The sequence below is a fragment of the Saimiri boliviensis genome, chromosome 5 (genome assembly GCF_048565385.1).
Source record: "Saimiri boliviensis isolate mSaiBol1 chromosome 5, mSaiBol1.pri, whole genome shotgun sequence".
Taxonomy (NCBI): Eukaryota; Metazoa; Chordata; class Mammalia; order Primates; family Cebidae; genus Saimiri; species Saimiri boliviensis.
In genome coordinates, this window is record NC_133453.1 from 108,544,230 (window position 1) to 108,568,901 (window position 24,672).

The 24,672-nt window shown below is 46.3% G+C and overlaps 1 protein-coding gene, 1 non-coding gene and 1 pseudogene across 2 annotated transcripts; 2 read left to right on the plus strand and 1 right to left on the minus strand.

Annotated features, from left to right (window-relative positions):
• The first annotated feature begins 1,013 nt into the window (after positions 1 to 1,013).
• Positions 1,014 to 14,116, plus strand: POLR2D (RNA polymerase II subunit D). Its single transcript, XM_039479878.2, has 4 exons — positions 1,014 to 1,113; positions 8,443 to 8,623; positions 10,732 to 10,827; positions 13,251 to 14,116. Exons 1-4 carry the CDS (start codon positions 1,041 to 1,043, stop codon positions 13,327 to 13,329), a joined length of 429 nt encoding a protein of 142 aa, XP_039335812.1. The 5' UTR covers positions 1,014 to 1,040; the 3' UTR covers positions 13,330 to 14,116.
• An 835-nt stretch (positions 14,117 to 14,951) lies between these two features.
• On the plus strand, positions 14,952 to 24,400 carry LOC101051618 (E3 ubiquitin-protein ligase ZFP91-like; annotated as a pseudogene).
• On the minus strand, positions 17,046 to 17,151 carry LOC120368123 (U6 spliceosomal RNA). Its single transcript, XR_005582332.1, has one exon. It is a non-coding gene; the product is annotated as a U6 spliceosomal RNA (small nuclear RNA).
• Positions 24,401 to 24,672: the final 272 nt, after the last annotated feature.

Consider the following 24,672-nt stretch of genomic DNA (forward strand, 5'->3'; position numbering starts at 1 on the left):
TTACAGGCCTGAGCCACCGTGCCCAATTCATTTTTTATTAAATCAACGGAGTTTACAATATGACCATCTAAACATTGCTGACTAATGAGCTAAGAGATTGTTGCCTAATAAGCTATGATTATTTCCTTTATTGTACAGCTTTTTGTTTTCTCCAGTGTTGAAAACAGCATTATGTTTCATTTGCTTTCTTTTTTCTTTTTTTTTTTTTTCTTTTTTTTCGAGGCAGAGTTTCGCTCACTCACCCAAACTGGAGTGCAGTGGCGCGATTTCAGCTTACTGCAACCTCCACCTCCCGGGTTCAAGCGATTTTCTTGCTTCAGCATCCCAAGTAGCTGGGATCACAGGCGCCCACCATCACGCCCACCTAATTTTTGTATTTATAGTAGAGATGGGGTTTCACCCCGTTGTCCAGGTTGGTCTCAAACTCCTGACCACAGGTGATCCGCCCGCCTCGCCCTCCCAAAGTGCTGAGATTACAGGCGTGCGCCACTGCGCTCAGCCGTCATTTGCTTAATTTTCTACGCATCACCCAAATGTTCCAACAGACGTGTGGTTAAAGCCTTCGAATGTCATTGTCCGCATGCTCAGAAGTATCAGATATCCCCCAGAAATCAATACAATTTTTAAAGTTTAAGTCAGTGAAGGAAATTGGACCGGGCACGTTCGGAGTCGCCAACCCTGCTCTCCATCAGCAGGCGTTGGTGCATCTTATCTGACCCTCTCTGCCCAGAAAGGCTTAGGGGCTGCCCCGGGACGTCCGCGCGGCGAGGCGCGTTGGAGAAGAAAGAGAGAGTGCGGCGGGCCCCGACCCCGCGCAGGGGACCCTCTCGGCGGCTAGGAGTTTCGCAGACCTCACCAACCGGTCCTCTAGCCGCGCCCGGCCAAGCCACCCCTCCGCGCCCCGCCCACCCCTCCGCGCCCCGCCCACCCCTCCGCGCCCCGCCCACCCCTCCGCGCCCCGCCTGAGACCACGCCCCCTTCCGCTGCCGTTCTCCATGCTTCCGCTTCCGGCGGCGAGGGTGGTGGCGGGCGGCGCGGTGATGGCGGCTGGCGGCAGCGATCCGCGGGCTGGCGACGTAGAAGAGGACGCCTCACAGCTCATCTTTCCTAAAGGTTGGTCTCGGGCTGGCAGACTCTCCCGCGCCACTTCGCGTGGTCCCCGCAGGCCTGGCCTTATCCGAGCTTCGCCCGAGGCCTGGCCTCAGCGGCGGCTTAGGCAAACCCCGGCGCGTTGTAGTGCTGGGGAGGGAACATGGAACATGGAACTGGGAGGTGCCGCCTGGCCAAGTGGGTTATTTTATGTGATAACAGACTGTGAAGTTCCGGGGGCTTGTGTTAAAGATAAATAAAGCCGGACACTCAGATGGTAAGGATAGATTTTAAACAGTAACTGTTGCACTATGAAGAAGTCCAGCGTGAAGCCAACTCAGCTTCGATTAGTAGAAAACCTCTGGTCGTTTAAAGGGAGAATTAGGGAGGGTTGTGGTGAGCGGAGGCTCCGGGGAGTCAGGGAAATGAGATATTTTTAAAAGCGGGAGGACGAGGGTTGGTCCGTGTGAACCCACTGTGGTTTGTTGACTGGCGCACCTATCGAAGTTAGGCCCCTACCTTCCCCCTGAGACGGAGAAACAGAAGGCTATCTTCAGCTGTTGGCTAGAACAAACAATTATTTTGGTAGCCTTCAGTTTTCTCAGGCACGCACTTTAAGCGGTTTGTGGTGACCAAGGGGAGGCTATTCTTAGGGATGAGGTCTTCAGCTCAAGAACTTTACAACATATTGTATTCAGCTATCTTACTCTTTATTGATTGAGATAGGGTCTCGCCCTATTGTAGAGGCTGTGATGTAGTGGCAAGATCAGAGCTCACTGCAGCCTCAACCTCTCGGGCTCAAGCGATCCTCTCACCTCAGCCTCCCAAGTAGCTAGGACCACACGTACATGCCCCCATACCTGGCTCATTAAATTTTTGTTTTTGTAAAGACAAGGTCTCACACTATGTTGCCCAGGCTGGTCTCAAATTCCTGAGCTCAAGTGAGCCACAGCACCTGACCGATTTCATTCTTTTATTTTTATTTTATTTTATTTTTTTGAGACAGAGTCTCACTTTGTTACCCAGGCTGGAATGCAATGGTGCGATCTCCGTTCACTGCAACCTCCGCCTCCTGAGTTCAAGCATTTCTCCTTCCTTAGCCTCTGCAGTAGCTGGGATTACAGATTCGCCCAGGCTCTGCTAATTTTTGTGTTTTTAGTAGAGATGGAATTTCACCATGTTGGACAGGCTGGTCTTGAATTCCTGACCTCGTGATCCGCCCACCTTGGCCTCCCAAAGTGCTGGGATTACAGGTGTAAGCTACCGCGCGCACCCTCTTACTCTTTTAATGGGGGGCTAGATAGTACTTATTGATTGTACCTTAATGCTGTTTTTCTGTTGTTAGAGAGATATGTTACTTCCAGTGTTTGGAGGGTTTTTTTTTTTTTTTTTTTTTTTTTTTTTTTTTTAGAGACAGGGTCTTAACTGTGTTTCCCAGGCTGGACTGCAGTGGGTATTCACAGGCTCAATAATAGCGCACTACAGCCTCAGACTCCTGGGCGTAAGCAGTTCTTCCACAGCCTCCCAATAGCTGGGACTCGTGGTGCCCAGCCTCCTTTCAGTTTTTTATTTATGGAATGAGGGTCATAGGTTTCCATAGGCAGATTTATGAAAGTTTTTGGCATGATAAAAATAATAGTTTCTTTTTTAAGGGATAACTAAAAAGATATTTTTCTTAATTTGATGATACACAGATTTTTTTTTTGTACTTGGGTTTTGTGTAGGTGCTTTTTGCTTAGTGAATTTTTATTACACTCTGCAAATAATTTTTGATGAAATCAGGTAGTGTCTGGTATGCATGAAAATTTTGCTGAATTGGAAACAGTTGACTGTAACAACTCAGGCTTGAACGGCACAGTCCACTTATACGCAGGGCTTTTTCCAACCAAATTTGGATCAGGATGTGAAACTGAAGATACAGAAGGCAGGTGGGCTTTTTGTATGTGAGTTCTGCAGGGCCAACTGTGGGACCTCAGTATGCTTAGAATTTTGGTATGTATAGAGGTCCTGAAAGCAATCCCCTGATTAGACTGAGGGACAACTGTAATTGGATCTTAGATCCTATCAAGTAACAGTGCCAGAGTTCTGTATATCTCTCTTTAGTGTCTGGTCTGATATAGACATATGAAATGTTTATTATGTAATGCAAAGACAGGGGACATTGGTGTTGGATAAGCCTAGGCAACACAGGAAGACCCAGTCTCTAAAAGAAAGTGAGTGGTGGCATGTGCCTGTATGCCCAGCTCCTCAGGAGGCTGAAGCAAGAGGATCACTTGATCCCAGGAGTTGGAGGCTGCAGTGAGCTCTGACCACACTAATGCATTCCAGCCTGAGTAACTGAGACCCCTGTCTCTAGAGAAAAAAAAGAAAAAATATATATATAGTTAGTTATGAGAGATGGAGTCTTGCTCTGTGGCCCAGGCTGGAGTGCAGTGGTGCAGTCTTGGCTCACGTCAACCTCTGCCTCCTGGGTTCAAGTTATTCTGCCTCAGCTTCCCAAGTTGCTGGGACTACAGGCATGCACAACCATGCCCGGCTAATTTTTGTATTTTTAGTAGAGACGGGGTTTCATTATATGTTGGCCAGCCTGGCCTTGAACTCCTGACCTCAGGTGGTCTGCCTGCCATGGTCTCCCAAAGTGCTGGGATTACAAGTGTAAGCCATCATGCCTAGCCCTCAAGTGATTATTGATTCTCTTGTCTCAGCCGCCCAAGTAGGTGGAATTACAGGCGCATACCACCACACCCGGCTGATTTTTGTATTTTCAGTGGAGCTGGGCTTTCACTGGTCAGGCTGGTTTTGAACTACTGACGTCAGGTGATCCCAGCTCGGCCTCCCAGAGTGCTGAGATTACAGGTGTGAGCCACCACACCTGGCAAAATAATAAATTTAAGATTAAAACAAAAATCCTGCCCTCTAAAATAAAAATATAAAAATGAAAAAACGTTATTATGTATTTTTTATATTTTATAGTTTAGGACTTTAGAACTTACTATTTTAATTTTTAATTAGTTTAATTAATTAATTTTTTTTTATTTTTATTTATTTATTTATTTATTTTTTTTGGGATGGAGTTTCGCTCTTGTTACCCAGGCTGGAGTGCAATGGTGCGATCTCGGCTCACCGCAACCTCCGCCTCCTGGGATCAGGCAATTCTCCTGCCTCAGCCTCCTGAGTAGCTGGGATTACAGGCACACGCCACCATGCCCAGCTAATTTTTTGTATTTTTAGTAGAGACGGGGTTTCACCATGTTGACCAGGTTGGTTTCGATCTCTCGACCTCGTGATCCACCCGCCTCGGCCTCCCAAAGTGCTGGGATTACAGGCTTGAGCCACCGCGCCCGGCCAATTTAATTTATTTTAAAAATATTTATTTATTTGAGACAGTCTCTCACTCTGTCACCTGGGCTGGAGTGCAGTGGCACAATCTCGGCTTACTGCAACCTATGCCTCCTGGGTTCAGGAAATGCTGCCTCAGTCTCCCCAGTAGCTAGGACTATAGGCACCCCCCCCACCACGCCCAGCTAAGTTTTGTATTTTTAGTAGGCTCAGGGTTTCACCATGTTGGCCAGGCTGGTCTTGAACTCCTGGGCTCAAGTGATCTGCCTGCCTGCCTTGGCCTCCCAAAGTGTTAGAAATGACAGGTGTGGAGCTGGGCGCGGTGGCTCACGCCTGTAATCCCAGCACTGTGGGAGGCTGAGGCAGGCAGATCATGAGGTCAGGAGTTTGAGACCAGCCTGACCAACATGGTAAACCCCATCTCTACTTAAAATACAAAATTGGCCGTGTATGGTGGCACATGCCTGTAATTCCAGCTACTCAGGAGGCTGAGGCAAGAGAATCACTTGAAATCCGGGAGGTAGAGGTTGTGGTCAGCCAAGATCCAGCCTGGGCAACAAGAGCAAAACTCCACCTCAAAAAAAAAAAAGAAAGAAAGAAATTACAGGTGTGAGCCACTGTACCTGGCCTATTAATGATCCTCTGTAAAATTTCCAGATGACATACTGGCCAAGGAATTGTTTTTCCTTTTTTAGGAACAGGGATTAATAAATTATGGCCATTGTTCTTAAAATATCTGCACAAGAGAGAATAACATGCAGATCTCCTGATCTATTTCCTTTTGTTTCCAAATAAATTCTGTGTGCTTTCCCTTGAAAATGTTCCTTGGGATTAGCCATGGGGAGAAATCGTGGATCTCTCCTCTCCACAGTTATACAAAAGTGTCTGAACTGCCTTCTCCACCCCGTTTTGTTGATGCTAAATCCTGAGAATGCCTCCTGAAAGCTCTGTGATAGGTCTCACACACCGCTTTCCTAGGCCCTCTGAGTCACAATTGGGCTGCCTTGACCTTTCTTGGCTGAAGGGAGTAACGATAGTGTATTAGCAGGACTTGGGTATTGCTCTTAATGAGAAATAGGGACAGTTGACTGGTTTCCTGGTGTCCTAAAAGTTACGTTCCATTTAACAAGTAATTTCGGTTTAGTGCGGAAAGGGAGACATCTCTTTTTTTTGAGACACAGTTTCACTCTTGTTGCCCAGGCTGAGTGGGACATGATCAGCCGACATGATCTCAGCTTACCGCAGCCTTCCTTGTTCAAGCGATTCTCCTGCCTCAGCCTCCCAAGTAGCTGGAATTACAGGTTTGTGCCACCACGCCTGGCTAATTTTTGTGTTTTTAGTAGAGATGGAATTTCACCATGTGTTAGGGTGGTCTTGAACACCCGACCTCAGGTGATCCACCCACCTCGGCCTCCCAAAGTGCTGAGATTACAGGCATGAGCCACTGTGCCCGGCCTGGGAGGCATCTCTTAACATTGATTTTTCTAGGACCTGTAAAAGCATCAAAGTTCAAACAAATGGATTTGTAACTCATTAGCTACTTCTTCCCCTTTTTTGTGGCCTGACGTCATTTGTTACTGTCACTTTAGAGTTTGAATGTCCTGCAGTCCTGATATAGAATGCCTTTTCCTCTACTCATTGTTGTGAGGCAGTTGTTTCTTCTGTACCTACATTGCCTCAGTGTTAAAGATTAAAAGATGTAACTTTCCTGGTATGCAAATAGGTATTAACTGTCTTATATTCCCTATTGTAAGCTAGAAAACTGAAAAAGAAGGTATTCTGAGATTTTTGTTTAAACTCTCCTGCACTTGGGTAGAAAATAGCTTTTGATTACCTTTTTTTTTTTTTTGAGATGGAGTTTTGCTCTTATTGCCCAGGCTGGAGTGCAATGGCTTGATCCTGGTTCACCCCACGACTTCCACCTCCCGGGTTCAAGCAGTCTTGCCTCAGCCTCCCAAGTGGGATTGCAAGCATGTGCCCCCATGCCCTGCTAACTTTGTATTTTTAGTAAAGACAGAGTTTCTGCATGTTGGTCAGGCTCGTCTGGACCTCAGGTGATCCCACCTTGGCTTCCCAAAGTGCTGGGATTACAGGCGAGAACCACTGCACCCAGCCTTACTTTTTAATTTATAGTTTAATTTTATTTCAATAGTGCTTCATCTGTACTGGTGGCCTATTATATTCAGTAGCAATGAGTACCTTTCAAATAAAAATACTGGGCTGGGCACAGTGGCTGATGCTTGTAATCCCAACACTTTGGGAGGTCAAGGTGGGCAGATCACTTGAGGTCTCCTGACCGGCCTGGCCAACCTGGTAAAACCTCTCTCTACTAAAAATATTTAAAAAATTAGTCTGGTGTGGTGGCGAATGCCTGTAATCCCAGCTACTCAGGAGGCTGAGGCAGAAGAGTCACTTGAACCTGAGAGGAGGAGGTTACAATGAGCTGAAAAAGTGCCATTGCACTCCAGTTTTGGGCAACAAGAGTGAAGCTCCCTCTCTAAATACATACATACATACGTACGTACATACATACGTTTCCTCCTGACCCACCACTTAAACTGTCTGTGTTGTGAAAGGAGAATGAAGCTCTTGTCAGTTACCTGGCTTGAGAAATGGGAAGACATTACTCTGAGGGAGGTGTTAGTGATTTCCCCGAAAGAAAACAGACCCATAGCACATGTGAATGTGAAATTGCAAGTCATTTTGGCTTTTCCTCTGTTGCTTCCTCTTCAGTGTGGGAGTATAAACATGAATTCATGTTTATGAATGGTTCCTACTCTAGGGGAACTCACTGTTAAGGGAAAGGCAGATAAAAACTATCTCTGATACTTTGAGATAAGCATTAGGAACATAAGATCCTACAGTAACATAAGGGAGAGAATGATTTTCCCAAGAGGTAACTGCATTTTTTTTAACAGAACTATTCTGGAAATGTAGAAGGTAGCCAGCCATATATTGTGAAAAGGAGCCATGGGTTTCTTTTTCTCAAACCAGATTCTTAAAAATTGCTTATAACATTTGTGTGGGTACAAAAATAGAATTTAGGGTACATTATTAATATTTATTTCCAGACACTTGGCCCTATTTAATACATAACAATTCTTAAAATTGAGAGTATAATACTAGCATTATTGAAATAGGAAGATGATGAGCTGATACAGGCTAGAGGGAAGTAATTGTCAGTATACCCTTGAAATAAGTAACTAGTCTGTGTCATTATTTAATAGCATGTCTAGGTCAGGTTTTTGGTTTCAGAAACTAGCTCAGATAAGCTAAAATGAACAAAATCCTGTCTTTCGCAGCAACGTGGATGGAGCTGGAGGCCATTAACTTAAGCAAATGAACACAGGAACAAAACACCAAATAGCTCACCTTCTTTTATAAGGAGGAGTTAAACTTTGAGTACATGTGGCCACAAAGAAGGGAACAACAGACACTGAGGCCTAGTTGAGGGAACGGGTGGTACGGATTGAAAAACTACCTATCAGTACTATGCTTATCACTTGGATGACAAAATAGTCTACACCAAACCCTCATAACACCCATTTCCCCTATATTACAAACCTGTACATGTACCCTGAACCTAAAATAAAAGTTTAAAAGCCGGGAGCAGTGGCTCACACCTGTAATCCCAGCACTTTGGGAGGCTGAGGCGGGTGGATCACAATGTCAGGAGTTCGAGACCAGCCTAAGTAACTTGATGAAACCCTGTCCTACTAAAAAAATTAGCTGAGCGTGGTGGCACATGCTTGTAATCCTAGCTACTCAGGAGGCTGAGAGAGGAGAATCGCTTGAACCTGGGAGGCAGAAGTTACAGTGAGCCAAGATCACGCGACTGCACTTGGGCGAAAAAGCAAGACTGTCTCAAAAAAAATAAAAGTTAAAAAAAAAATGTGGAGTAGGAATCCATTGGATTTCTGCAGGGGCAGAGAAATGTTCAAATGCATAATGAACATTTAGAAGCAAAGTTTTGAAGGAGTATTTTCAGCTGCCATTTATGCTTCTCACAAATAGAGTTTGAAACAGCTGAGACGCTTCTAAATTCAGAAGTTCATATGCTTCTGGAACATCGAAAGCAGCAGAATGAGAGCGCAGAGGATGAACAAGAACTCTCAGAAGTCTTCATGAAAACATTAAACTACACAGCCCGTTTTAGTCGTTTCAAAAACAGAGAGACCATTGCCAGTGTTCGTAGGTGAGTGCTTAAAGGAAATTTTTATTAATCCAGATCATTAGACAGCTGCATGTAGAATGCTATCCCCTTGCCCTTTCCCAGGCGTCACCTATGAATTTAAGTAAAATAATGTTGGGCTGGGCATGGTAGCTCACACCTGTAGTCCCAGCACTTTGGGAGGCTGAGGCAGCAGGTCACTTGAGGCCAGGGTTCAAGACCAGCCTGGCCAACATTGCAAAAACCTCTGCTAAAAATGCAAAAAATTAGCTGGGTGTGGTGGTACACACCATTAATCCCACCTACTCAGGAAGCTGAGGCGGGAGAATCGCTTGAACCTGCAGGCCAAGGTTACAGTGAGCTGAGATTGCACCACTGCACTCCAGCATGGGCAACTCTCAAAACAAAAACAAAACAAAAAAAATCTTAAAAATCTAAAAATTGCTTTTAAGACCAAAATTTCAGCCAGGTGTGGTGGCTTACACCTGTAATCCACACTTTGTCGGGGCTGAGGTAGGCCAGTCACTTGAGGCCAGTAGTTGGAGACAAACATGGGCAACATGGTAAAACTCCTCTCTACAAAAAAATACCAAAATTATACAGGTGTGGTGGCAAGTACCTGTGGTCCCAGTTACTTGGGAGACTGAAGTGGAGGACCATCCCAGCCTGGGAGGTTGAGGCTGCAGTGAGCTGTGATTGTGTCACTGCCTTCCAGTCTGGGAACAGACTCAAATGTGAATCTGTCACATAAATCCAGTATGTGTGATCTAAATGGTACTGTTAGTAGGGAAGTAAGGTTTTTTGTTTGTTTGTTTGTTATTTTTTTTGTAGAGATGGGGAGACTTACTATTTTGCCCAGGCTGGTCTCAAGCTCCTGGCCTCAGTTGATCTTCCCACCTTAGCCTCCCAAAGTTCTGGGATTAGCTGGGTGCCGTGGCTCATACCTGTAATTCCAGCACTTTGGGAGACCAAGACGGGCAGAGCACTTGAGGTCAGGAGTTCGAGGCCGGCCTGACCAACATGGTGAAACCTCATCTCTACTAAAAATACAAAAATCACTAAAATACAAATATCACTTAGCTGGGCATGATAGTGCACGCCTGTAGTCCTAGGTACTCAGGAGACTGAAACAGGAGAATTGCTTGAACCCAAGAGGCAGAGGTAGCAGGGAGCTGAGATACTCCTGGGCTCAAGTGATCCTCCAATCTTGGCCTCCCAAACTGGTAGGGTTACAGGCACAAGCCACTATGCCCAGCCTCCTCTACCTTTTTTTATTTTTGAGACAGAATCTTTTTTTTTTTTAAATTTTATTTTTTGGAGACCGAGTTTCGCTCTTGTTACCCAGGCTGGAGTGCAATGGCGCGATCTTGGCTCACCGCAACCTCCGCCTCCTGGGTTCAGGCAATTCTCCTGCCTCAGCCTCCTGAGTAGCTGGGATTACAGGCACGCGCCACCATGCCCAGCTAATTTTTGTATTTTTAGTAGAGACGGGGTTTCACCATGTTGACCAGGATAGTCTCGATCTCTTGACCTCGTGATCCACCTGCCTCGGCCTCCCATAGTGCTGGGATTACAGGCTTGAGCCACCACGCCCGGCTTTTTTTTTTTTTATTAAAGACATGTTTTTACCATGTTGGTCAGGCTGGTCTTGAACTCCTGACCTCAGGTGATCCACCCGCCTTGGCCTCCAAAGTGCTTGGATTACAGGCGTGAGCCACCACGCCCGGCCTTGAGACAGAATCTTACTTCATCACCCAGATTGGAGTGCAGTGGTGCAATCTCAGCTCACTGCAACCTCTGCCTCACGGATTCAAGCAATTCTCATGCCTCAGCCTCCCAAGTAGCTGGGACTACAGACACACACCGCCACACCCGGCTAATTTTTGTGTTTTTAGTAGAAAGAGGGTACCGCCATGGTGCTCAGGCTGGTCTCGAACTCCTCATTCAAGTGATTCGCCCACCTTGGCCTCTCAAAGTGCTGGAATTATAGACATAAGCCACCACACCCAGCCGTCTAGCTATTTTTAAATGCTAGCTACATTTGATCCCTTTTTTTCCTATTGATTATTATTTGATTTTTGTTGTTTATTTGGTTTTAATTTGTTTTGATATTTTTCCCCCCCGATGATCAGCTTGCTACTCCAGAAAAAGCTTCATAAGTTTGAGTTGGCCTGTTTGGCCAACCTTTGCCCAGAGACTGCTGAGGAGTCTAAGGCTCTAATCCCAAGGTTAGTACCAGTTGTGATAAGTTCTCTGTGTACTGGATAAATTTCTGCAAATATAATTGGTGTGTCTAAAATGTTTATGCATTTTTTTTTTTTTTTTTTTTTTTTTTGAGACGGAGTTTCGCTCTTGTTACCCAGGCTGGAGTGCAATGGCGCGATCTCGGCTCACCGCAACCTCCGCCTCCCGGGTTCAGGCAATTCTCCTGCCTCAGCCTCCTGAGTAGCTGGGATTACAGGCACGCACCACCATGCCCAGCTATTTTTTTTGTATTTTTAGTAGAGACGGGGTTTCACCATGTTGACCAAGATGGTCTCGATCTCTTGACCTTTGTGATCCAACCGCCTCGGCCTCCCAAAGTGCTGGGATTACAGGCTTGAGCCACCGCGCCCGGCTATGTTTATGCATTTTATATTTATATACATAATTGCCAATATTGAATTAAAGTGCCATTTTAACAGTGAGAGTGATACCAAGTGATAGCAAAAATAAAGACCAGCTGGAACTTCCATATATTGATGGTAGGAGCGTTAATTAGAACAATCATTTTGGAGAGCAATTTGGCTATGTCTAGTAAAAATGAACGTACTCCATGTTCCAAATATCCGTTCCTGGGTACATATCTTTTTTTTTTTTTTTTTTTTTTTTTTTTTTTGAGACAGAGTCTCACTCTGTCACCCAGGCTGGAGTGCAGTGGTGTGATCTCGGCTCACTTCAACCTCTACCTCCTGGGTTCCAGCCATTCTCCTGCCTCAGTCTCCTGAGTAGCTGGGATTATAGGTGCCTGCCACCACATCTGGCTAATTTTTGTATTTTTAGTAGAGATGGGGTTTCGCCATCTTGGCCAAGCTGCCTGGGTACATATCCTAAAGGTAACTCACACAAGTTTACAAGGAGATGTACATTGCTGCATTTTTTTTTTTTTTTTTTTTTAAGTAGACATGGGGTTTTGCCATGTTGGCCAGGCTGATCTCAAACTCTTGGCCTCAGGTGATCTGCCCGTTTCGGCTTCTCAAAGTGCTGGGATTACAGGCATGAGCCATGGCGCCCAGCCTCATTCTGCATTGTTAATGATAGCAGAAATTTGATAATCTCTTGATCAACAAGAAAACTGATAAATGAATCATTGTATAGTCATAACAGTGTTTATTGTATAGCAGTGAAAAAAATGCACTAGAACAACATGGAATGATATCAACATATGCCAGAATGAATTTTGAGGAAAAAAATTGCAGAAGGATAAATACAGTATGATGCCATTTCTTATAAAGTTTGAAACTGCTGCATATTATCTATCCATAAATGTGTAGTAAATATAAATATATATGTGGCAAATAAAATTTCAAATGTATGGCAGTGATAAATCGTGGTTATTCCTGGGGAAGAAGGGAAGTATAGGTCTAGAGTAGTATACATAGCCGTCCACTTTTCCTGCTTGTTAAAGAACTCTGGCCTGGCACAGTGGCTCACGCCTGTCATCTTAGCACTTTGGGAGGCTGAGGCGAGCAGATTACCTGAGATCAGGACATTCATACCAGCCTGGCCAACAGGGTGGAACCCTGTCCCTATTAAAATCATAAAAATTAGCCGGGCATGGTGGCAGTTGTCTGTAATCCCAGCTACTCAATAGGCTGAGGTAGGAAAACCACTTGAACCCAGGAGGGGGAGGTTTCACTGAGCCAAGATCATGCCACTGCATTCCAGCCTGGGGGACAAGAATGAAACTCCCTCTCAAAAAAATAAATAAAAATTTAAAAATAAATAAATAAAAGAACTCTTTTTTTTTTTTTTTTTTTTTTTTTGAGACGGAGTTTCACTCTTGTTACCCAGGCTGGAGTGCAATGGCGCGATCTCGGCTCACCACAACCTCCGCCTCCTGGGCTCAGGCAATTCTCCTGCCTCAGCCTCCTGAGTAGCTGGGATTACAGGCACGCGCCACCATGCCCAGCTGATTTTTTGTATCTTTAGTAGAGACGGGGTTTCACCATGTTGACCAGGATGGTCTCGATCTCTCGACCTCGTGATCCTCCCGCCTCAGCCTCCCAAAGTGCTGGGATTACGGGCTTGAGCCACCGCGCCCGGCTAAAAGAACTCTTAAGAATTGCCTGAACCCAGGAGGCAGAGGTTGCAGTGAGCTGAGATCATGCCGCTGCACTACAGCTTGAGCGACAGAGCAAGACTGCATCTCAAAATAAATAAATAAATAAGCACTCTAAGTGGGGCTAACTGTAAAGGTTTATTTTTTATACCTTTTGTCTTTTATGTGTTGGAAATATTTTGTAATGTTTTTTCAGGAAAAGTGGAAAAGAAACACAGTTGAAAGGTAAAGGTGTTAGAGATACAGGCAGTAGATTATCATGTCTCAAAGAAGAGTGTGAGGAAATTGCCAGTTGCCAAGTCACTCATTCTTTTGGTTTTCTTGTTGTAGCTTGGAGGGGCGGTTTGAAGATGAGGAGCTGCAGCAGATTCTTGACGATATCCAGACGAAGCGCAGCTTTCAGTATTAACCTCCAAACATCACTGCTTCTCAGAGAAACCATGTCCCCAGGCGTAACACCACCTTCCCAGGGTCTGGGGCTGACTTGCACAGAAATTCTACTGCAGAAGACAGTTGAGAATTCCTTTGGAGAAAACAGCCCAGCTTGGCATTGGGTTAGGTTGCTGTTTCAAATAAGTCATAGGCCCAGGTGACCTGTAATCTTGGTGCAGCCTTGTGCAGTGGCTGCTAGTGGCTTTCCTGAGCGTGCCTCTGGGAAGTGTGAGGTGAGTGTGTCGTATAAGCCACACCGTTGACTACCTCATTCATGGTTTTTGGCCTCCACATCATCTTTTATTAATATTTCACTTTTTTTGTTTGTTTTTGTTTTTGTTTTGAGACAGAGTCTTGCTCTGTCACTAGGCACCAGGCTGGAGTGCAGTGGCACAATCTCTGCTCACTGCAACCTCCACCTCCCGGGTTCAAGCAATTCTCCTGCGTCAGCCTCCCGAGTAGCTGGGACTACAGGTGCACGCCACCATGCCCAGCTAATTTTTGTATTTTTAGCAGAGATGGGGTTTCACCATGTTGGCCAGGATGGTCTCAATGTCTTGACCTCGTGATCCGCCCGCCGCCTTGGCCTCCCAAAGGGCTGGGATTACAAGCTTGAGCCACTGTGCCCGGCCAGTATTTCACGTTTTAATTTCAATACGTTTATACTTTTTGAAACTAGACCAGAACATAGTAGACTTTATAGAGAAAGACCTGTTTTACCTAGATGCCAAAGGAATAATTAAACCGCTGTTATTGTTTTGAAATGCTTGTTTTTGTCTTAATGGAGATAGGGTCTTAACTCTTGCCCAGGCTAGAGGAGTGCAGTGGTACAGTCATGGCTCACTGCAGCCTTGACCCTCCTGCCTCAGCCTCCCAAATAGCTGGGGCCACAGGTGTGCACCACCTTAAAGGATGAGAGTGTCCATGACAACGCCTTGGTATTATTGTGCCTAACCTGGGGGACAGGGAAGAAGCGTGCCATTTTTTTTTTTTTTTTTTTTTTTTTCTATTTCCTGCTGTTTATTGACAGCCAATGGCAGCACCTTGCCCAGACCTCCCCTGCCCTCCTGCTAAAGCCCAGCCTGGGCTGCCCACTGAGGAGAGGCCCTGGGGGACAGCTGGGCACTTCCCTCGAAGGGAAACACCGGTTAAGACAGCGGAAGGGGCCCTGGACACCCGGACACCACCTCCGCCGGCTACCTCCACCCGCCCCACACCGTAATCGCTGGTTTGCCGCATTAAAAAAATTTTTTTAAGAAACATCAAAGTTGTGCCCAACACTTGTGGATCAGCAAACACGATAGAGGAGACCAGTCAGTACTTCTTGGATGAGGCAGGGGAGGAAGAGAGAGGAAAAGGGAGGGCGAGAATGACCACACGACACAGCCTTGGACCATGAGCAGAAGCGTCCATGTGAATGCTGGCAGGGTGGACGGGCTGCCTGTGCAGGCCCTGGGGAGGGGGCAGGCACATCCTCAGATGAGCTGCAAGCCCATAGCCTGGCCTGCTCTGCGCCCTGCTTTCATGTGGCCACTACGCTGACATTTCCATGTTCACCACACCCACCTGCGCCACAGGACACAGCCACGCCAAGAGGACATGGCCGTTGCGAGCAAGGCACATCCTCGAGTTGTTCGGGCGCCTAACCTGGGGGACAGGGAAAAAGCGTGCCATGGGAAGTGTTTACACTTGGGGACAGCTGTGCTAAGTATTGTGGAGCCCATAGCCTTGAGTGAGATGGCTACTCTGCCTTTTTTCTTGAAGTGTCTTGCAGAATTTGGATTTGCGGCAAGTGGTCTTGAATGACTCATTTAGTCACCCTCAAATTAAGATTCTACTTCATCTTTCTTGGGCCTGTACCTCAAAGATGACAAAGAAAAGAAGAAACAGTGGTCGTGCCAAAGAGGGCTGCAGCCAGGTGTACACTATTCACTCCAACCTATTTGCTGCATGAACTATGCCCGTTGTGTGCCCAGTGACAAGACTTTTAAGAATATATCATTTGAGGGCCGGGCGCAGTGGCTCAAGCCTGTAATCCCAGCACTTTGGGAGGCCGAGGCGGGTGGATCACGAGGTCGAGAGATCGAGACCAACCTGGTCAACATGGTGAAACCCCGTCTCTACTAAAAATACAAAAAATTAGCTGGGCATGGTGGTGCGTGCCTATAATCCCAGCTACTCAGGAGGCTGAGGCAGGAGAATTACCCTGAACCCAGGAGGCGGAGGTTGCGGTGAGCCGAGATGGCGCCATTGCACTCCAGCCTGGGTAACAAGAGCGAAACTCCGTCTCAAAAAAAAAATATATATATATATCATTTGAAACATAGAGGCTGCAGCAGTTAGCAATGTTTCTGAAGTGGGCGTCCTTGACGCCTGTGTACTTCGTAGGCTGGATGTGAGGCTACATTACTGTGTGAGTTGTGCCATTCACAGCACGGTAATCAGGAATTGAGCTCATGAAGCCCACAAGGACCAAACACCTCCACCCCAATGTAGACCTGCAGGTGCTGCCCCATGAACCCCACCAAAGCCCATATAAGGAGCGGAGTTCTTAAGGACTGAAGAAAAACGATTCTTTGGAGAAAAATAAAATTGCAATTGTACTTAAAAAAATTTTTACTTCACAGGCCAAGCTTGAAGTTCTGAACACTTTGAGGTCTCCAGTCTAAGCCTCTGGCTTGCTACTTAGCAAATAGGCATTCTATGATGGGCTGATTTGGAAGGAGGGAGTCAGCTACTCTTGAGCCACTGCAGTGAAGTCACTTGATCTGAGTCTGGGGGGAAACACTTTAATAGCTAAACATTCTAGCTTTGATTTTTCTGAAGGAAATACACCTCTTGAAATCTGGGGGTTTTTTTGGGGGCATTTGCTTGACTGTATACAAACTTGTGATCCAAGGAAAAAGGAGAAAGAATAGCATTGGCTTTTACAGTCAGCATAGTTTTGTTTGCTACCAGATAAGGCAAAAATAAAAAATTCTTACTTTTATAAATACAGTTTCCGAAAACATGATTTCTCTCCTTTTTTTTTCTTTTGAGACAGAATCTGGGTCTGTTGCCCAGGCTGGAGTACAATGACACAATCTTGGCTCACTGCAGCCTCCGCCTCCCAGGTTCAAGTAGTTCTCTGCCTCAGCCTCCCAAGTAGCTGAGATTATAGGTGCCCGCCACCACACATGACTGATTTTTTGCATTTATAGTAGAGACAGGATTTCGCCATGTTGACCAGGCTCGTCTCGAACTCCTGACCTCAGGTATCTACCAGCCTCAGCTTCCCAAAGTGCTGGGATTACAGGCATGAGCCACCGTGCCTGGCTGACATGATTTCTAAATAATAAATATTCTTGATCAATGTTTGAAGGAAATAATCTTTTTATCCTTAAGCAACTTCACTTCTTTGAGCCTCATTGGTGTTCGCAATTATGAAATGTGGATAATAATAGTATCTCCCCATGGATATTTTGAGAAGGTTGAATGAAGAGGAAATTATGAAGAGCCTAGAGGTGTCTTGACTTACAGTATGTCCCAGTAAATGTTCACTATTCTTAGCATCTCAGGCAGATGAGCTAGTATAGACAGATAATTAAGTCGGCTTGCCTCATAGAAATCGCTTCAAGAATTTGGTAGCATACCAACTGATAGTATCAGACTTTGAAAATAAATGAAATTGCTTACTCTTTAAATCTGCAGAGTTTTATTTTTTAATGCTTGATGGATTTGCATGTCATTCTTGGGCAGTGGCCATGTTGTCTTCTCCGTATTGTTCCAGTTTGGGTGTACGTGCTGCTGAAGTGAGTACTGCAGAGTTATATCTTGAGGAACTTACATGTGCTGATTGGTACTAATGTAGTAGAATGGAAAGAGACTTGGAAGGCAGCCCAGAGCTACGATCCAGGCATGTGCTAGATGGGAACCGAGGAGCACAGTGCCATCTTTACTGGCGTTTCCATGTATGTGCCAGGGGTTCTGTGAGCTACCTGAGGAGTATGTAATGCTCCAGCACATAGTTAGGCACTAATCAATGGTAGTTATTAAGGTGATTAACAGCAGATTTAAAATGACTCATGCTAAGGAATTACTTGGCTAAAGCAACCTCATGCTGTTATAGATTAAAAGCCTGGTCAGCTATTCTGCTAGACAGTCAAAAATTGTTTTCTACAGGGCTGGACAGCATATTGCTGTTGAAAATGGCTACCAGGAGACCTCGCACAATCTGTGAAACATTGTTAGGCTCATTGTACTATGTTTGCAAAATCAGGAAAGAATTTGGGAACATAATGAAACAACAAAAAGATGGGTTGTCAAACCCTCACTTCACCAGAAAGCTAAATGAATCTTTCTGAAAGTTAGGGTCTCAGTTTGTTCCTACTGCTGTAACAATACCTTAGATACTGGGTAACCTATAAATAATAGGAATTTATTTCTCACAGTTGTGCAGGCTGGCAAATGCAAGATCCAGGTGCTGGTGGGTTCAGTGTCTGGCAAGGGCAGCTCTGGTCTGAGATGGTATGTTTTTTCTGCATCTTCCGTAAGGAATGAGCAGTGGCCTTATGGTAGAAGGATGGCAGGGCCAGGCAGCTTTTTAAAATTTTTATTATTTTGGACACAGGGTCTTGCTCTGTCGTCCATGCATCATTATCAAAGTTCACTGCCTCAACCTCTCAGGGTCAAGTGATCCTCCCACCTCAGCCTCTTGAATAGCTGGAACCACAGGTGCAAGCAACCATGCCTAGCTAATTATGTCTTGTAGAGATGGGGTTTCACCATGTTGCCCAGGCTGGTCTTGAATTCCTCACCTCAAGCAGTCCACCTGTTTCTGCATCCCAAATCCTGAGATTGCAGGCGTGAGTCACTGTGCCAGGCCTGAAGCCTCTTATTTATTTTTTTGAGACAGAGTCTTGCTCTGTTGCCAGGCTGGAGTGCAGTGGCACGATCTCAGCTCACTGCCACCTCCACCTCGGGTTCAAGCAATTCAGCCTCAGCTTCCCAAGTAGCTGGGACTACAGACACCACGCCCAGCTAATTTTTGTATTTTTAGTAGAGATGGAGTTTCACCATGTTGGCGAGGATGGCCTTGATTTCTTGACCTTGTGATTCCCCCCTCACCCCCACCCCCACCCCCACCATGCCACACCTCAGCCTCTCAAAGTGCTGGGGTTACAGGTGTAAGCCACTGCACCTGGCCGTGAAGCCTCTTAATAAGGGCACTGATCCCCTTCATGAGGGATGTTCTCTCATGACTTAATCACCTGCTGAAGACTCCACCTCTTAATACTGTCACATCAGTGAAGAAGGGTTCAGTGTATGAATTGGGTGGGAGGGCGAACATTCGGACCATATCATCTAGTCATTCTGGTTCTAATAAAATTTATTAGACCTGAGGCATGACAAATAGCATGACTAGATGGGACTTGAGCGTCGATAAGCTGTTTCAGTGATACTGTTAAGGTGTTTAGGCTTATATATTAAAAGTGGTAAATATGCCAGTGGTGTGAGATTTCAGTTTTTGTGTTTTTTTGTTGTTGTTGTTGTTTGGGTTTTGTTTTTGTTTTTGTTTTTGTTTTAGGCAGAGTTTCACTCTTGTTGCCCAGGCTGCAGTGCAGTGGCACAATTTCAGCTCACTGCAACCTCCGCCTCCCAGGTTCAAGCGATTCTCCTGCCTCAGCCTCCTGAGTAGCTGGGATTACAGGCGTGCACCACCATGCCTGGCTAATTTTGTATTTTTAGTGGAGGTGAGGTTTCTCCATGTTGGTCAGGCTGGTCTTGAACTCCCGACCTGAGGTGATCTGCACGCCTTGGCCTCCCAAAGTGCTGGGATTACAGGCATAAGCCACCGCACCTGGCCATTTCAAGTTTTGTTATTATTATTATTATTTTTTTTTTTTTACAAAAAAGCTTATACAACCTAGAAGGACTAGTACATTGATACCTATGTGTTTACCACCTTGATGTAGAAGATATGCTATTTGCTTTATCTGTATTTCATTGCTAGGAAGCATTTGAAAGCAGTCAACATAATACTTCATTCTGAAATACTTAAGTATATGTTTCAAAAATATACTTTGCTCTATAATGGGCACTATAGCAGTTAGGAACACTGACAAGTATTTCCTGTTATTGAGTATCCAGTTCATATTGAAGTTTTCCTTGGGGAGAATTCTGGGTCCAGAGTCAGTCCCAGTAGTGGTGTTGTTTACTTATCATTAGGGCCTAAACAATTGTGGTGAGAAATATTGAGGATATACATGTGGTTACAGCTCTCGGGTTTCTGTAAAGCTCTTTGACTAGATAAAAGTACTTGTTTGCAACTCCTGGATAGAAGATGGGACTAGGTAGATTCTGATCAGTATTTGTGCCTGCACCAAGCTCTCCTCTTCATCAGTGGAAGAGCAGTTTGGAACTAAATAAAGAGAATGCACGTTGGACGGCAGCAGAGTGGCAGCAGATCTGCTAGAACCCATCAGACATAGAGCAGGTTCAAACTTGAGCTGTGTGTGCCTCCCTTCTGTTGTGTGGCACTTAGTGTGTACTTACTAGCAAAAGTTTAGTGAGCCCCTATCTTGAGAAGCGTCAATGTGGAGCCACAAGGAGAAAGAAGAATACCTGAAATTACAGAATTCGAGGAGAGGGCTCCATGAGATGGGTGACGAAAACACCTTAGGAGACAACTGGGAATTTTGAAAGACCCATAAGGCAAAGCTGTCGGACAACTGCCTTTGAGATGGGCACCTTCCAAACCTGAACTGTCCAGTGCGCTAGCCACTTGCTGCATGGAGCTTCTGCAGATGGGAGGCTAGTATGATAGAGCTTCTGCAGATGGGAGGCTAGTATGAGGATTTAAGTTCAAATTTTATTTATTTTTGAGATAGTCTCCCTCTGTCACCCAGACTGGTGCAGTGGCATGATCCTGGCTCACTCCAACCTCCGCCTCCCAGGTTCAAGTGATTCTCCTGCCTTAGCCTCCAGAAGAGGTTAGATTACAGGTGCCCACCACCACACCCAGCTAATTTTTGTATTTTTTAGTAGAGATGGGGTTTCACCATGTTGACCAGGCTGGTCTTTAGCTTCTCACCTCAGCTGATCCTCCTGCCTCAACCTCCCAAAGTGCTGGGATTATAGGTGTGAGCCACCATACCTGGCCATAAGTTTAACATTTTCATTGTCACATATGATGGTGGCTAATGTATTGGACAGTGCAGCTCTTAGCTACCAACAACGTTCTGCAGGCCACTGAGATCCAAGAGAATTTCAGCAAGATGAACAATGGTCGCAAGAGCAGCAGTAGTATCAATCAAACGTTGATCTCCCAAATTCTGAAATCCAAAGATGCATGTCATTTTCACTGAGTCCTGTATTTGTGTACCCTAAATTCTGTTTTCGTTTTTTTTTTTTTTTTTTTTTTTTTTGAGACGGAGTTTCGCTCTTGTTACCCAGGCTGGAGTGCAATGGCGCGATCTCGGCTCACCGCAACCTCTGCCTCCTGGGTTCAGGCAGTTCTCCTGCCTCAGCCTCCTGAGTAGCTGGGATTACAGGCACGTGCCACCATGCCCAGCTAATTTTTGTATTTTTAGTAGAGACGGGGTTTCACTATGTTGACCAGGACGGTCTCGATCTCTTGACCTCGTGATCCACCTGCCTCAGCCTCCCAAAGTGCTGGGATTACAGGCTTGAGCCACCGCGCCCGGCATCGTTTTTTTTTTTTTTAAAGATGGGGTTTCACTATGATGGCCAGGCTGGTCTTGAACTCCTGACCTCAGGTGATCCACCCACCTCGGCCTCCCAAAGTGCTAGGATTACAGGCGTGAGCCACAGCGCCCCGGCCCCTAAATTCTGTTTTTAGAAGTTTGCCTCTTTGGCCAAGGCAGCTCCGGAGGAGTCCCACTACAACGTCCCCCTGAGGAGGCAGTGGCGCCTGCCGGGACCACTAGCAGCCATGGGCTTAGGGAAAGTGGGGACCAAGGCCCAGCTTCTGTGTCCTGTCAGAGAAAGGCTGAACACTCCCTCAGGGGAGGATCAGCCTCCAGGCAAGGCCTCCTGGCGTCCCCAGGCAGCAGCCCCAGGCCATAAAATCCCTGTCTCCAACTCAGGAAAAAAGAGTCTGAGATTCCTATGCCTAGAAAAAGTAACAACTGGGTGGGGCACGGTGGCTCACACCTGTAATCCCAGCACTTTGGGAGGCCGAGGTGGGTGGATCACGAGGTCAGGAGTTCAAGACCAGCCTGACCAACAAGGTGAAACCCCGTCTCTACTAAAAATACCAAAAAAACGCCGGGCGCGGTGGCTCAAGCCTGTAATCCCAGCACTTTGGGAGGCCGAGGCGGGTGGATCACAAGGTCGAAAGATCGAGACCATCCTGGTCAACATGGTAAAACCCCGTCTCTACTAAAAATACAAAAAAAAACTAGCTGGGCGTGGTGGTGCATGCCTGTAATCCCAGCTACTCAGGAGGCTGAGGCAGGAGAATTGCCTGAGCCCAGGAGGCGGAGGTTGCGGTGAGCCGAGATGGCGCCATTGCACTCCAGCCTGGGTAACAAGAGCGAAACTCCGTCTCAAAAAAAAAAAAAAAAAAAATTAGCTGGGTGTAATGGTGTGTGCCTGTAATCCCAAGTACTCGGGAAGCTGAGGCAGGAGAATCACTTGAACCCAGGAGGCAGACGAGCTGAGATCGCGCCGCTGCACTCCAGCCTGGGTGGCAGAGTGTGACTCTGTCTCAAAGAAAAAAAAAAGGAAAAGTAACAACTGATACAGATCCCAAAGAAGAAAAAGAGGAAGACAATTCGGCCCTCCCTCAGGAAGTTTCCATTGCTGCATCTAGACCTAGTCCAGGATGGCGCAGTAGAAGCAGGACACCTGTTTCTTGTCATTGTAATATAGAGAACACTGGAAGCTCTCAGGGCAAGACCAGTTAGTTCATTGCAGCTCATCTGCAAGTCAGAACCGAATACAGACCAGCTCGGTGATGACATTGGAGAAGAGCATCAGTCTCGAGGTTGCATTAATGAGGATGAATAAGAGACATTGATCAGTGAAGAGGAGACATTCAAAGATGACCCAAGAGAGGAGACCTACAAACCCCTCTTAGAAAGGGAAACCCCAAAGCCATGTGAAAATCAGGGAAAGTGGCCAGGCGCGGTGGCTCACACCTGTAATCCCAGCACTTTGGGAGGCCGAGGCAGGCGGATCACGAGGTCAAGAGATCGAGACCATCCTGGTCAACATGGTGAAACCCCGTCTCTACTAAAAATACAAAAAATCAGCTGGGCATGATGGTGCGTGCCTGTAATCCCAGCTACTCAGGAGGCTGAGGCAGGAGAATTGCCTGAACCCAGGAGGCGGAGGTTGCGGTGAGCTGAGATCGCGCCATTGCACTCCAGCCTGGGTAACAAGAGCAAAACTCCGTCTCAAAAATAAATAAATAAAAATAAATAAAAATAAAAAAGAAAATCAGGGAAAGTGAAAGGGGAGAAAGAGAAGAAGGGAATTAAAGTGGAAGTAGAGGTAGAGGTGAACAAAGAGAATGAAATTAGGGAGGATGGGGAACCTCTGAAGGAGAGAGGAAGAAGATGGAAAGATGGCATTTACCCAAAAGAAAAAAAGCCTCTAATGTGTCCATTGTGAGATGGAGGACGTGGAACTGTCCTTGCCCATCCTGGATATTGGCAGCACCGCATTAAATAGCAGCATTTGTTGAAGAAGAAATATGTATGTCTCCATCCTTCCTGTGGATGACTCTGCAGGCTCCAGAAGCAACTTCTATGACATGCCAAACATGATACAGATCAAAGGGATTATATCTGTGAATACTGTGCTCAGGCCTTCCAGAGGTCCCACAATCTGGCAGTACGCCAGGTGATTCACATTGGCGAGAAGCCATTGTAATGTGAGATCTATAGATTTACTTCTTGACAAAAGGCATCTCTTAATTGGCACATGAAGAATCGAGGCTGAGCACATGGCTCATGCCTGTAATCCCAGCACTTCGGGAGGCCAGGGCAGGTGGATCACCTGCGGTCAGGAGTTCGAGACCAGCCTGGCTAATATGGTGAAACCCCATCTAACATGGTGAAACCCTGTCTCTACTAAAAATACAAAAAAATTAGCCAAGTGTGGGGGCAGGCACCTGCAGTCCAGCTACTTGGGAGGCTGAGGCAGGAGAATGGCTTGAACCCAGGAGGCGGAGGTTGCAGTGAGCCGAGGGAGGCCACACCAGACTCGGCAACAAGAACAAAAATCTGTCCCCCCCCCAAAAAAAAATTAGCATGATGTAGAATTTTTCTACCAGTTTTCCCGAAACATCTGTGGCAAAAGATTTGAGAAGGACAGTGTAGTGGCACACAAAGCAAAAAGCCACCCTGAGGTGCTGATTGAAGAAGCTCTGGCTGCCAACACAAGTACCCTCATCATCAGCACAGAGATTCTGGGCACTAACCCAGAGTCCTTGACACAGCCTTCAGATGGTCAGGGTTTTCTTTTTCTTCCTGAGCCCTTGGGAAACTCAACCTCTGAAGGATGCCTACCACTAGAAGCTGAAAGGATGTCAGGGTCATACTGCAGTGGGATGGGACAGGTGAGCCTGATGGCTGATGGGAAAAGCTTTGAGGGAAGCAGCAGCAGTGAGGGCACCAAAGGGCTGCTCATGAACTCAGATGCTATCACAGAGGTTCTGATTGAAGATTCAGACTACCGGAACTTAGTGAAAGTTAAGGTCTACTGGACCTTCGTGGAAGGGAAGACTTGGGGCACTGGGACAGCTCAGACTTTGTATTTAAAAGTAAAAAGAGGGCCGGGCGCGGTGGCTCAAGCCTGTAATCCCAGCACTTTGGGAGGCCGAGGCGGGTGGATCACGAGGTCAAGAGATTGAGACCATCCTGGTCAACATGGTGAAACCCCGTCTCTACTAAAAATACAAAAAATTAGCTGGGCGTGGTGGCGCGTGCCTGTAATCCCAGCTACTCAGGAGGCTGAGGCAGGAGAATTGCCTGAACCCAGGAGGCGGAGGTTGCGGTGAGCCGAGATCGCGCCATTGCACTCCAGCCTAGGTAACAAGAGTGAAACTCCGTCTCAAAAAAAAAGTAAAAAGAACCAAAAAAAATTTTAAAGCGGCCAGGCGCGGTGGCTCAGCCTGTAATCCCAGCACTTTGGGAGGCCGAGGCGGGTGGATCACGAGGTCGAGAGATCAAGACCATCCTGGTCAACAGAGTGAAACCCCGTCTCTACTAAAAATACAAAAAACTAGCTGGGCATGGTGGTGCGTGCCTGTAATCCCAGCTACTTAGGAGGCTGAGGCAGGAGAATTGCCTGAGCCCAGGAGGCGGAGGTT

Excerpts from the sequence above, each read along its gene's own strand:
- POLR2D (XM_039479878.2), top strand. The coding sequence starts at position 1,041 with ATGGCGGCTGGCGGCAGCGATCCGCGGGCTGGCGACGTAGAAGAGGAC. Across the intron at positions 1,114-8,442 it reads ACAGCTCATCTTTCCTAAAG|AGTTTGAAACAGCTGAGACG; the intron begins GTTGGTCTCGGG and ends TCTCACAAATAG. Across the intron at positions 10,828-13,250 it reads TCTAAGGCTCTAATCCCAAG|CTTGGAGGGGCGGTTTGAAG; the intron begins GTTAGTACCAGT and ends TTCTTGTTGTAG.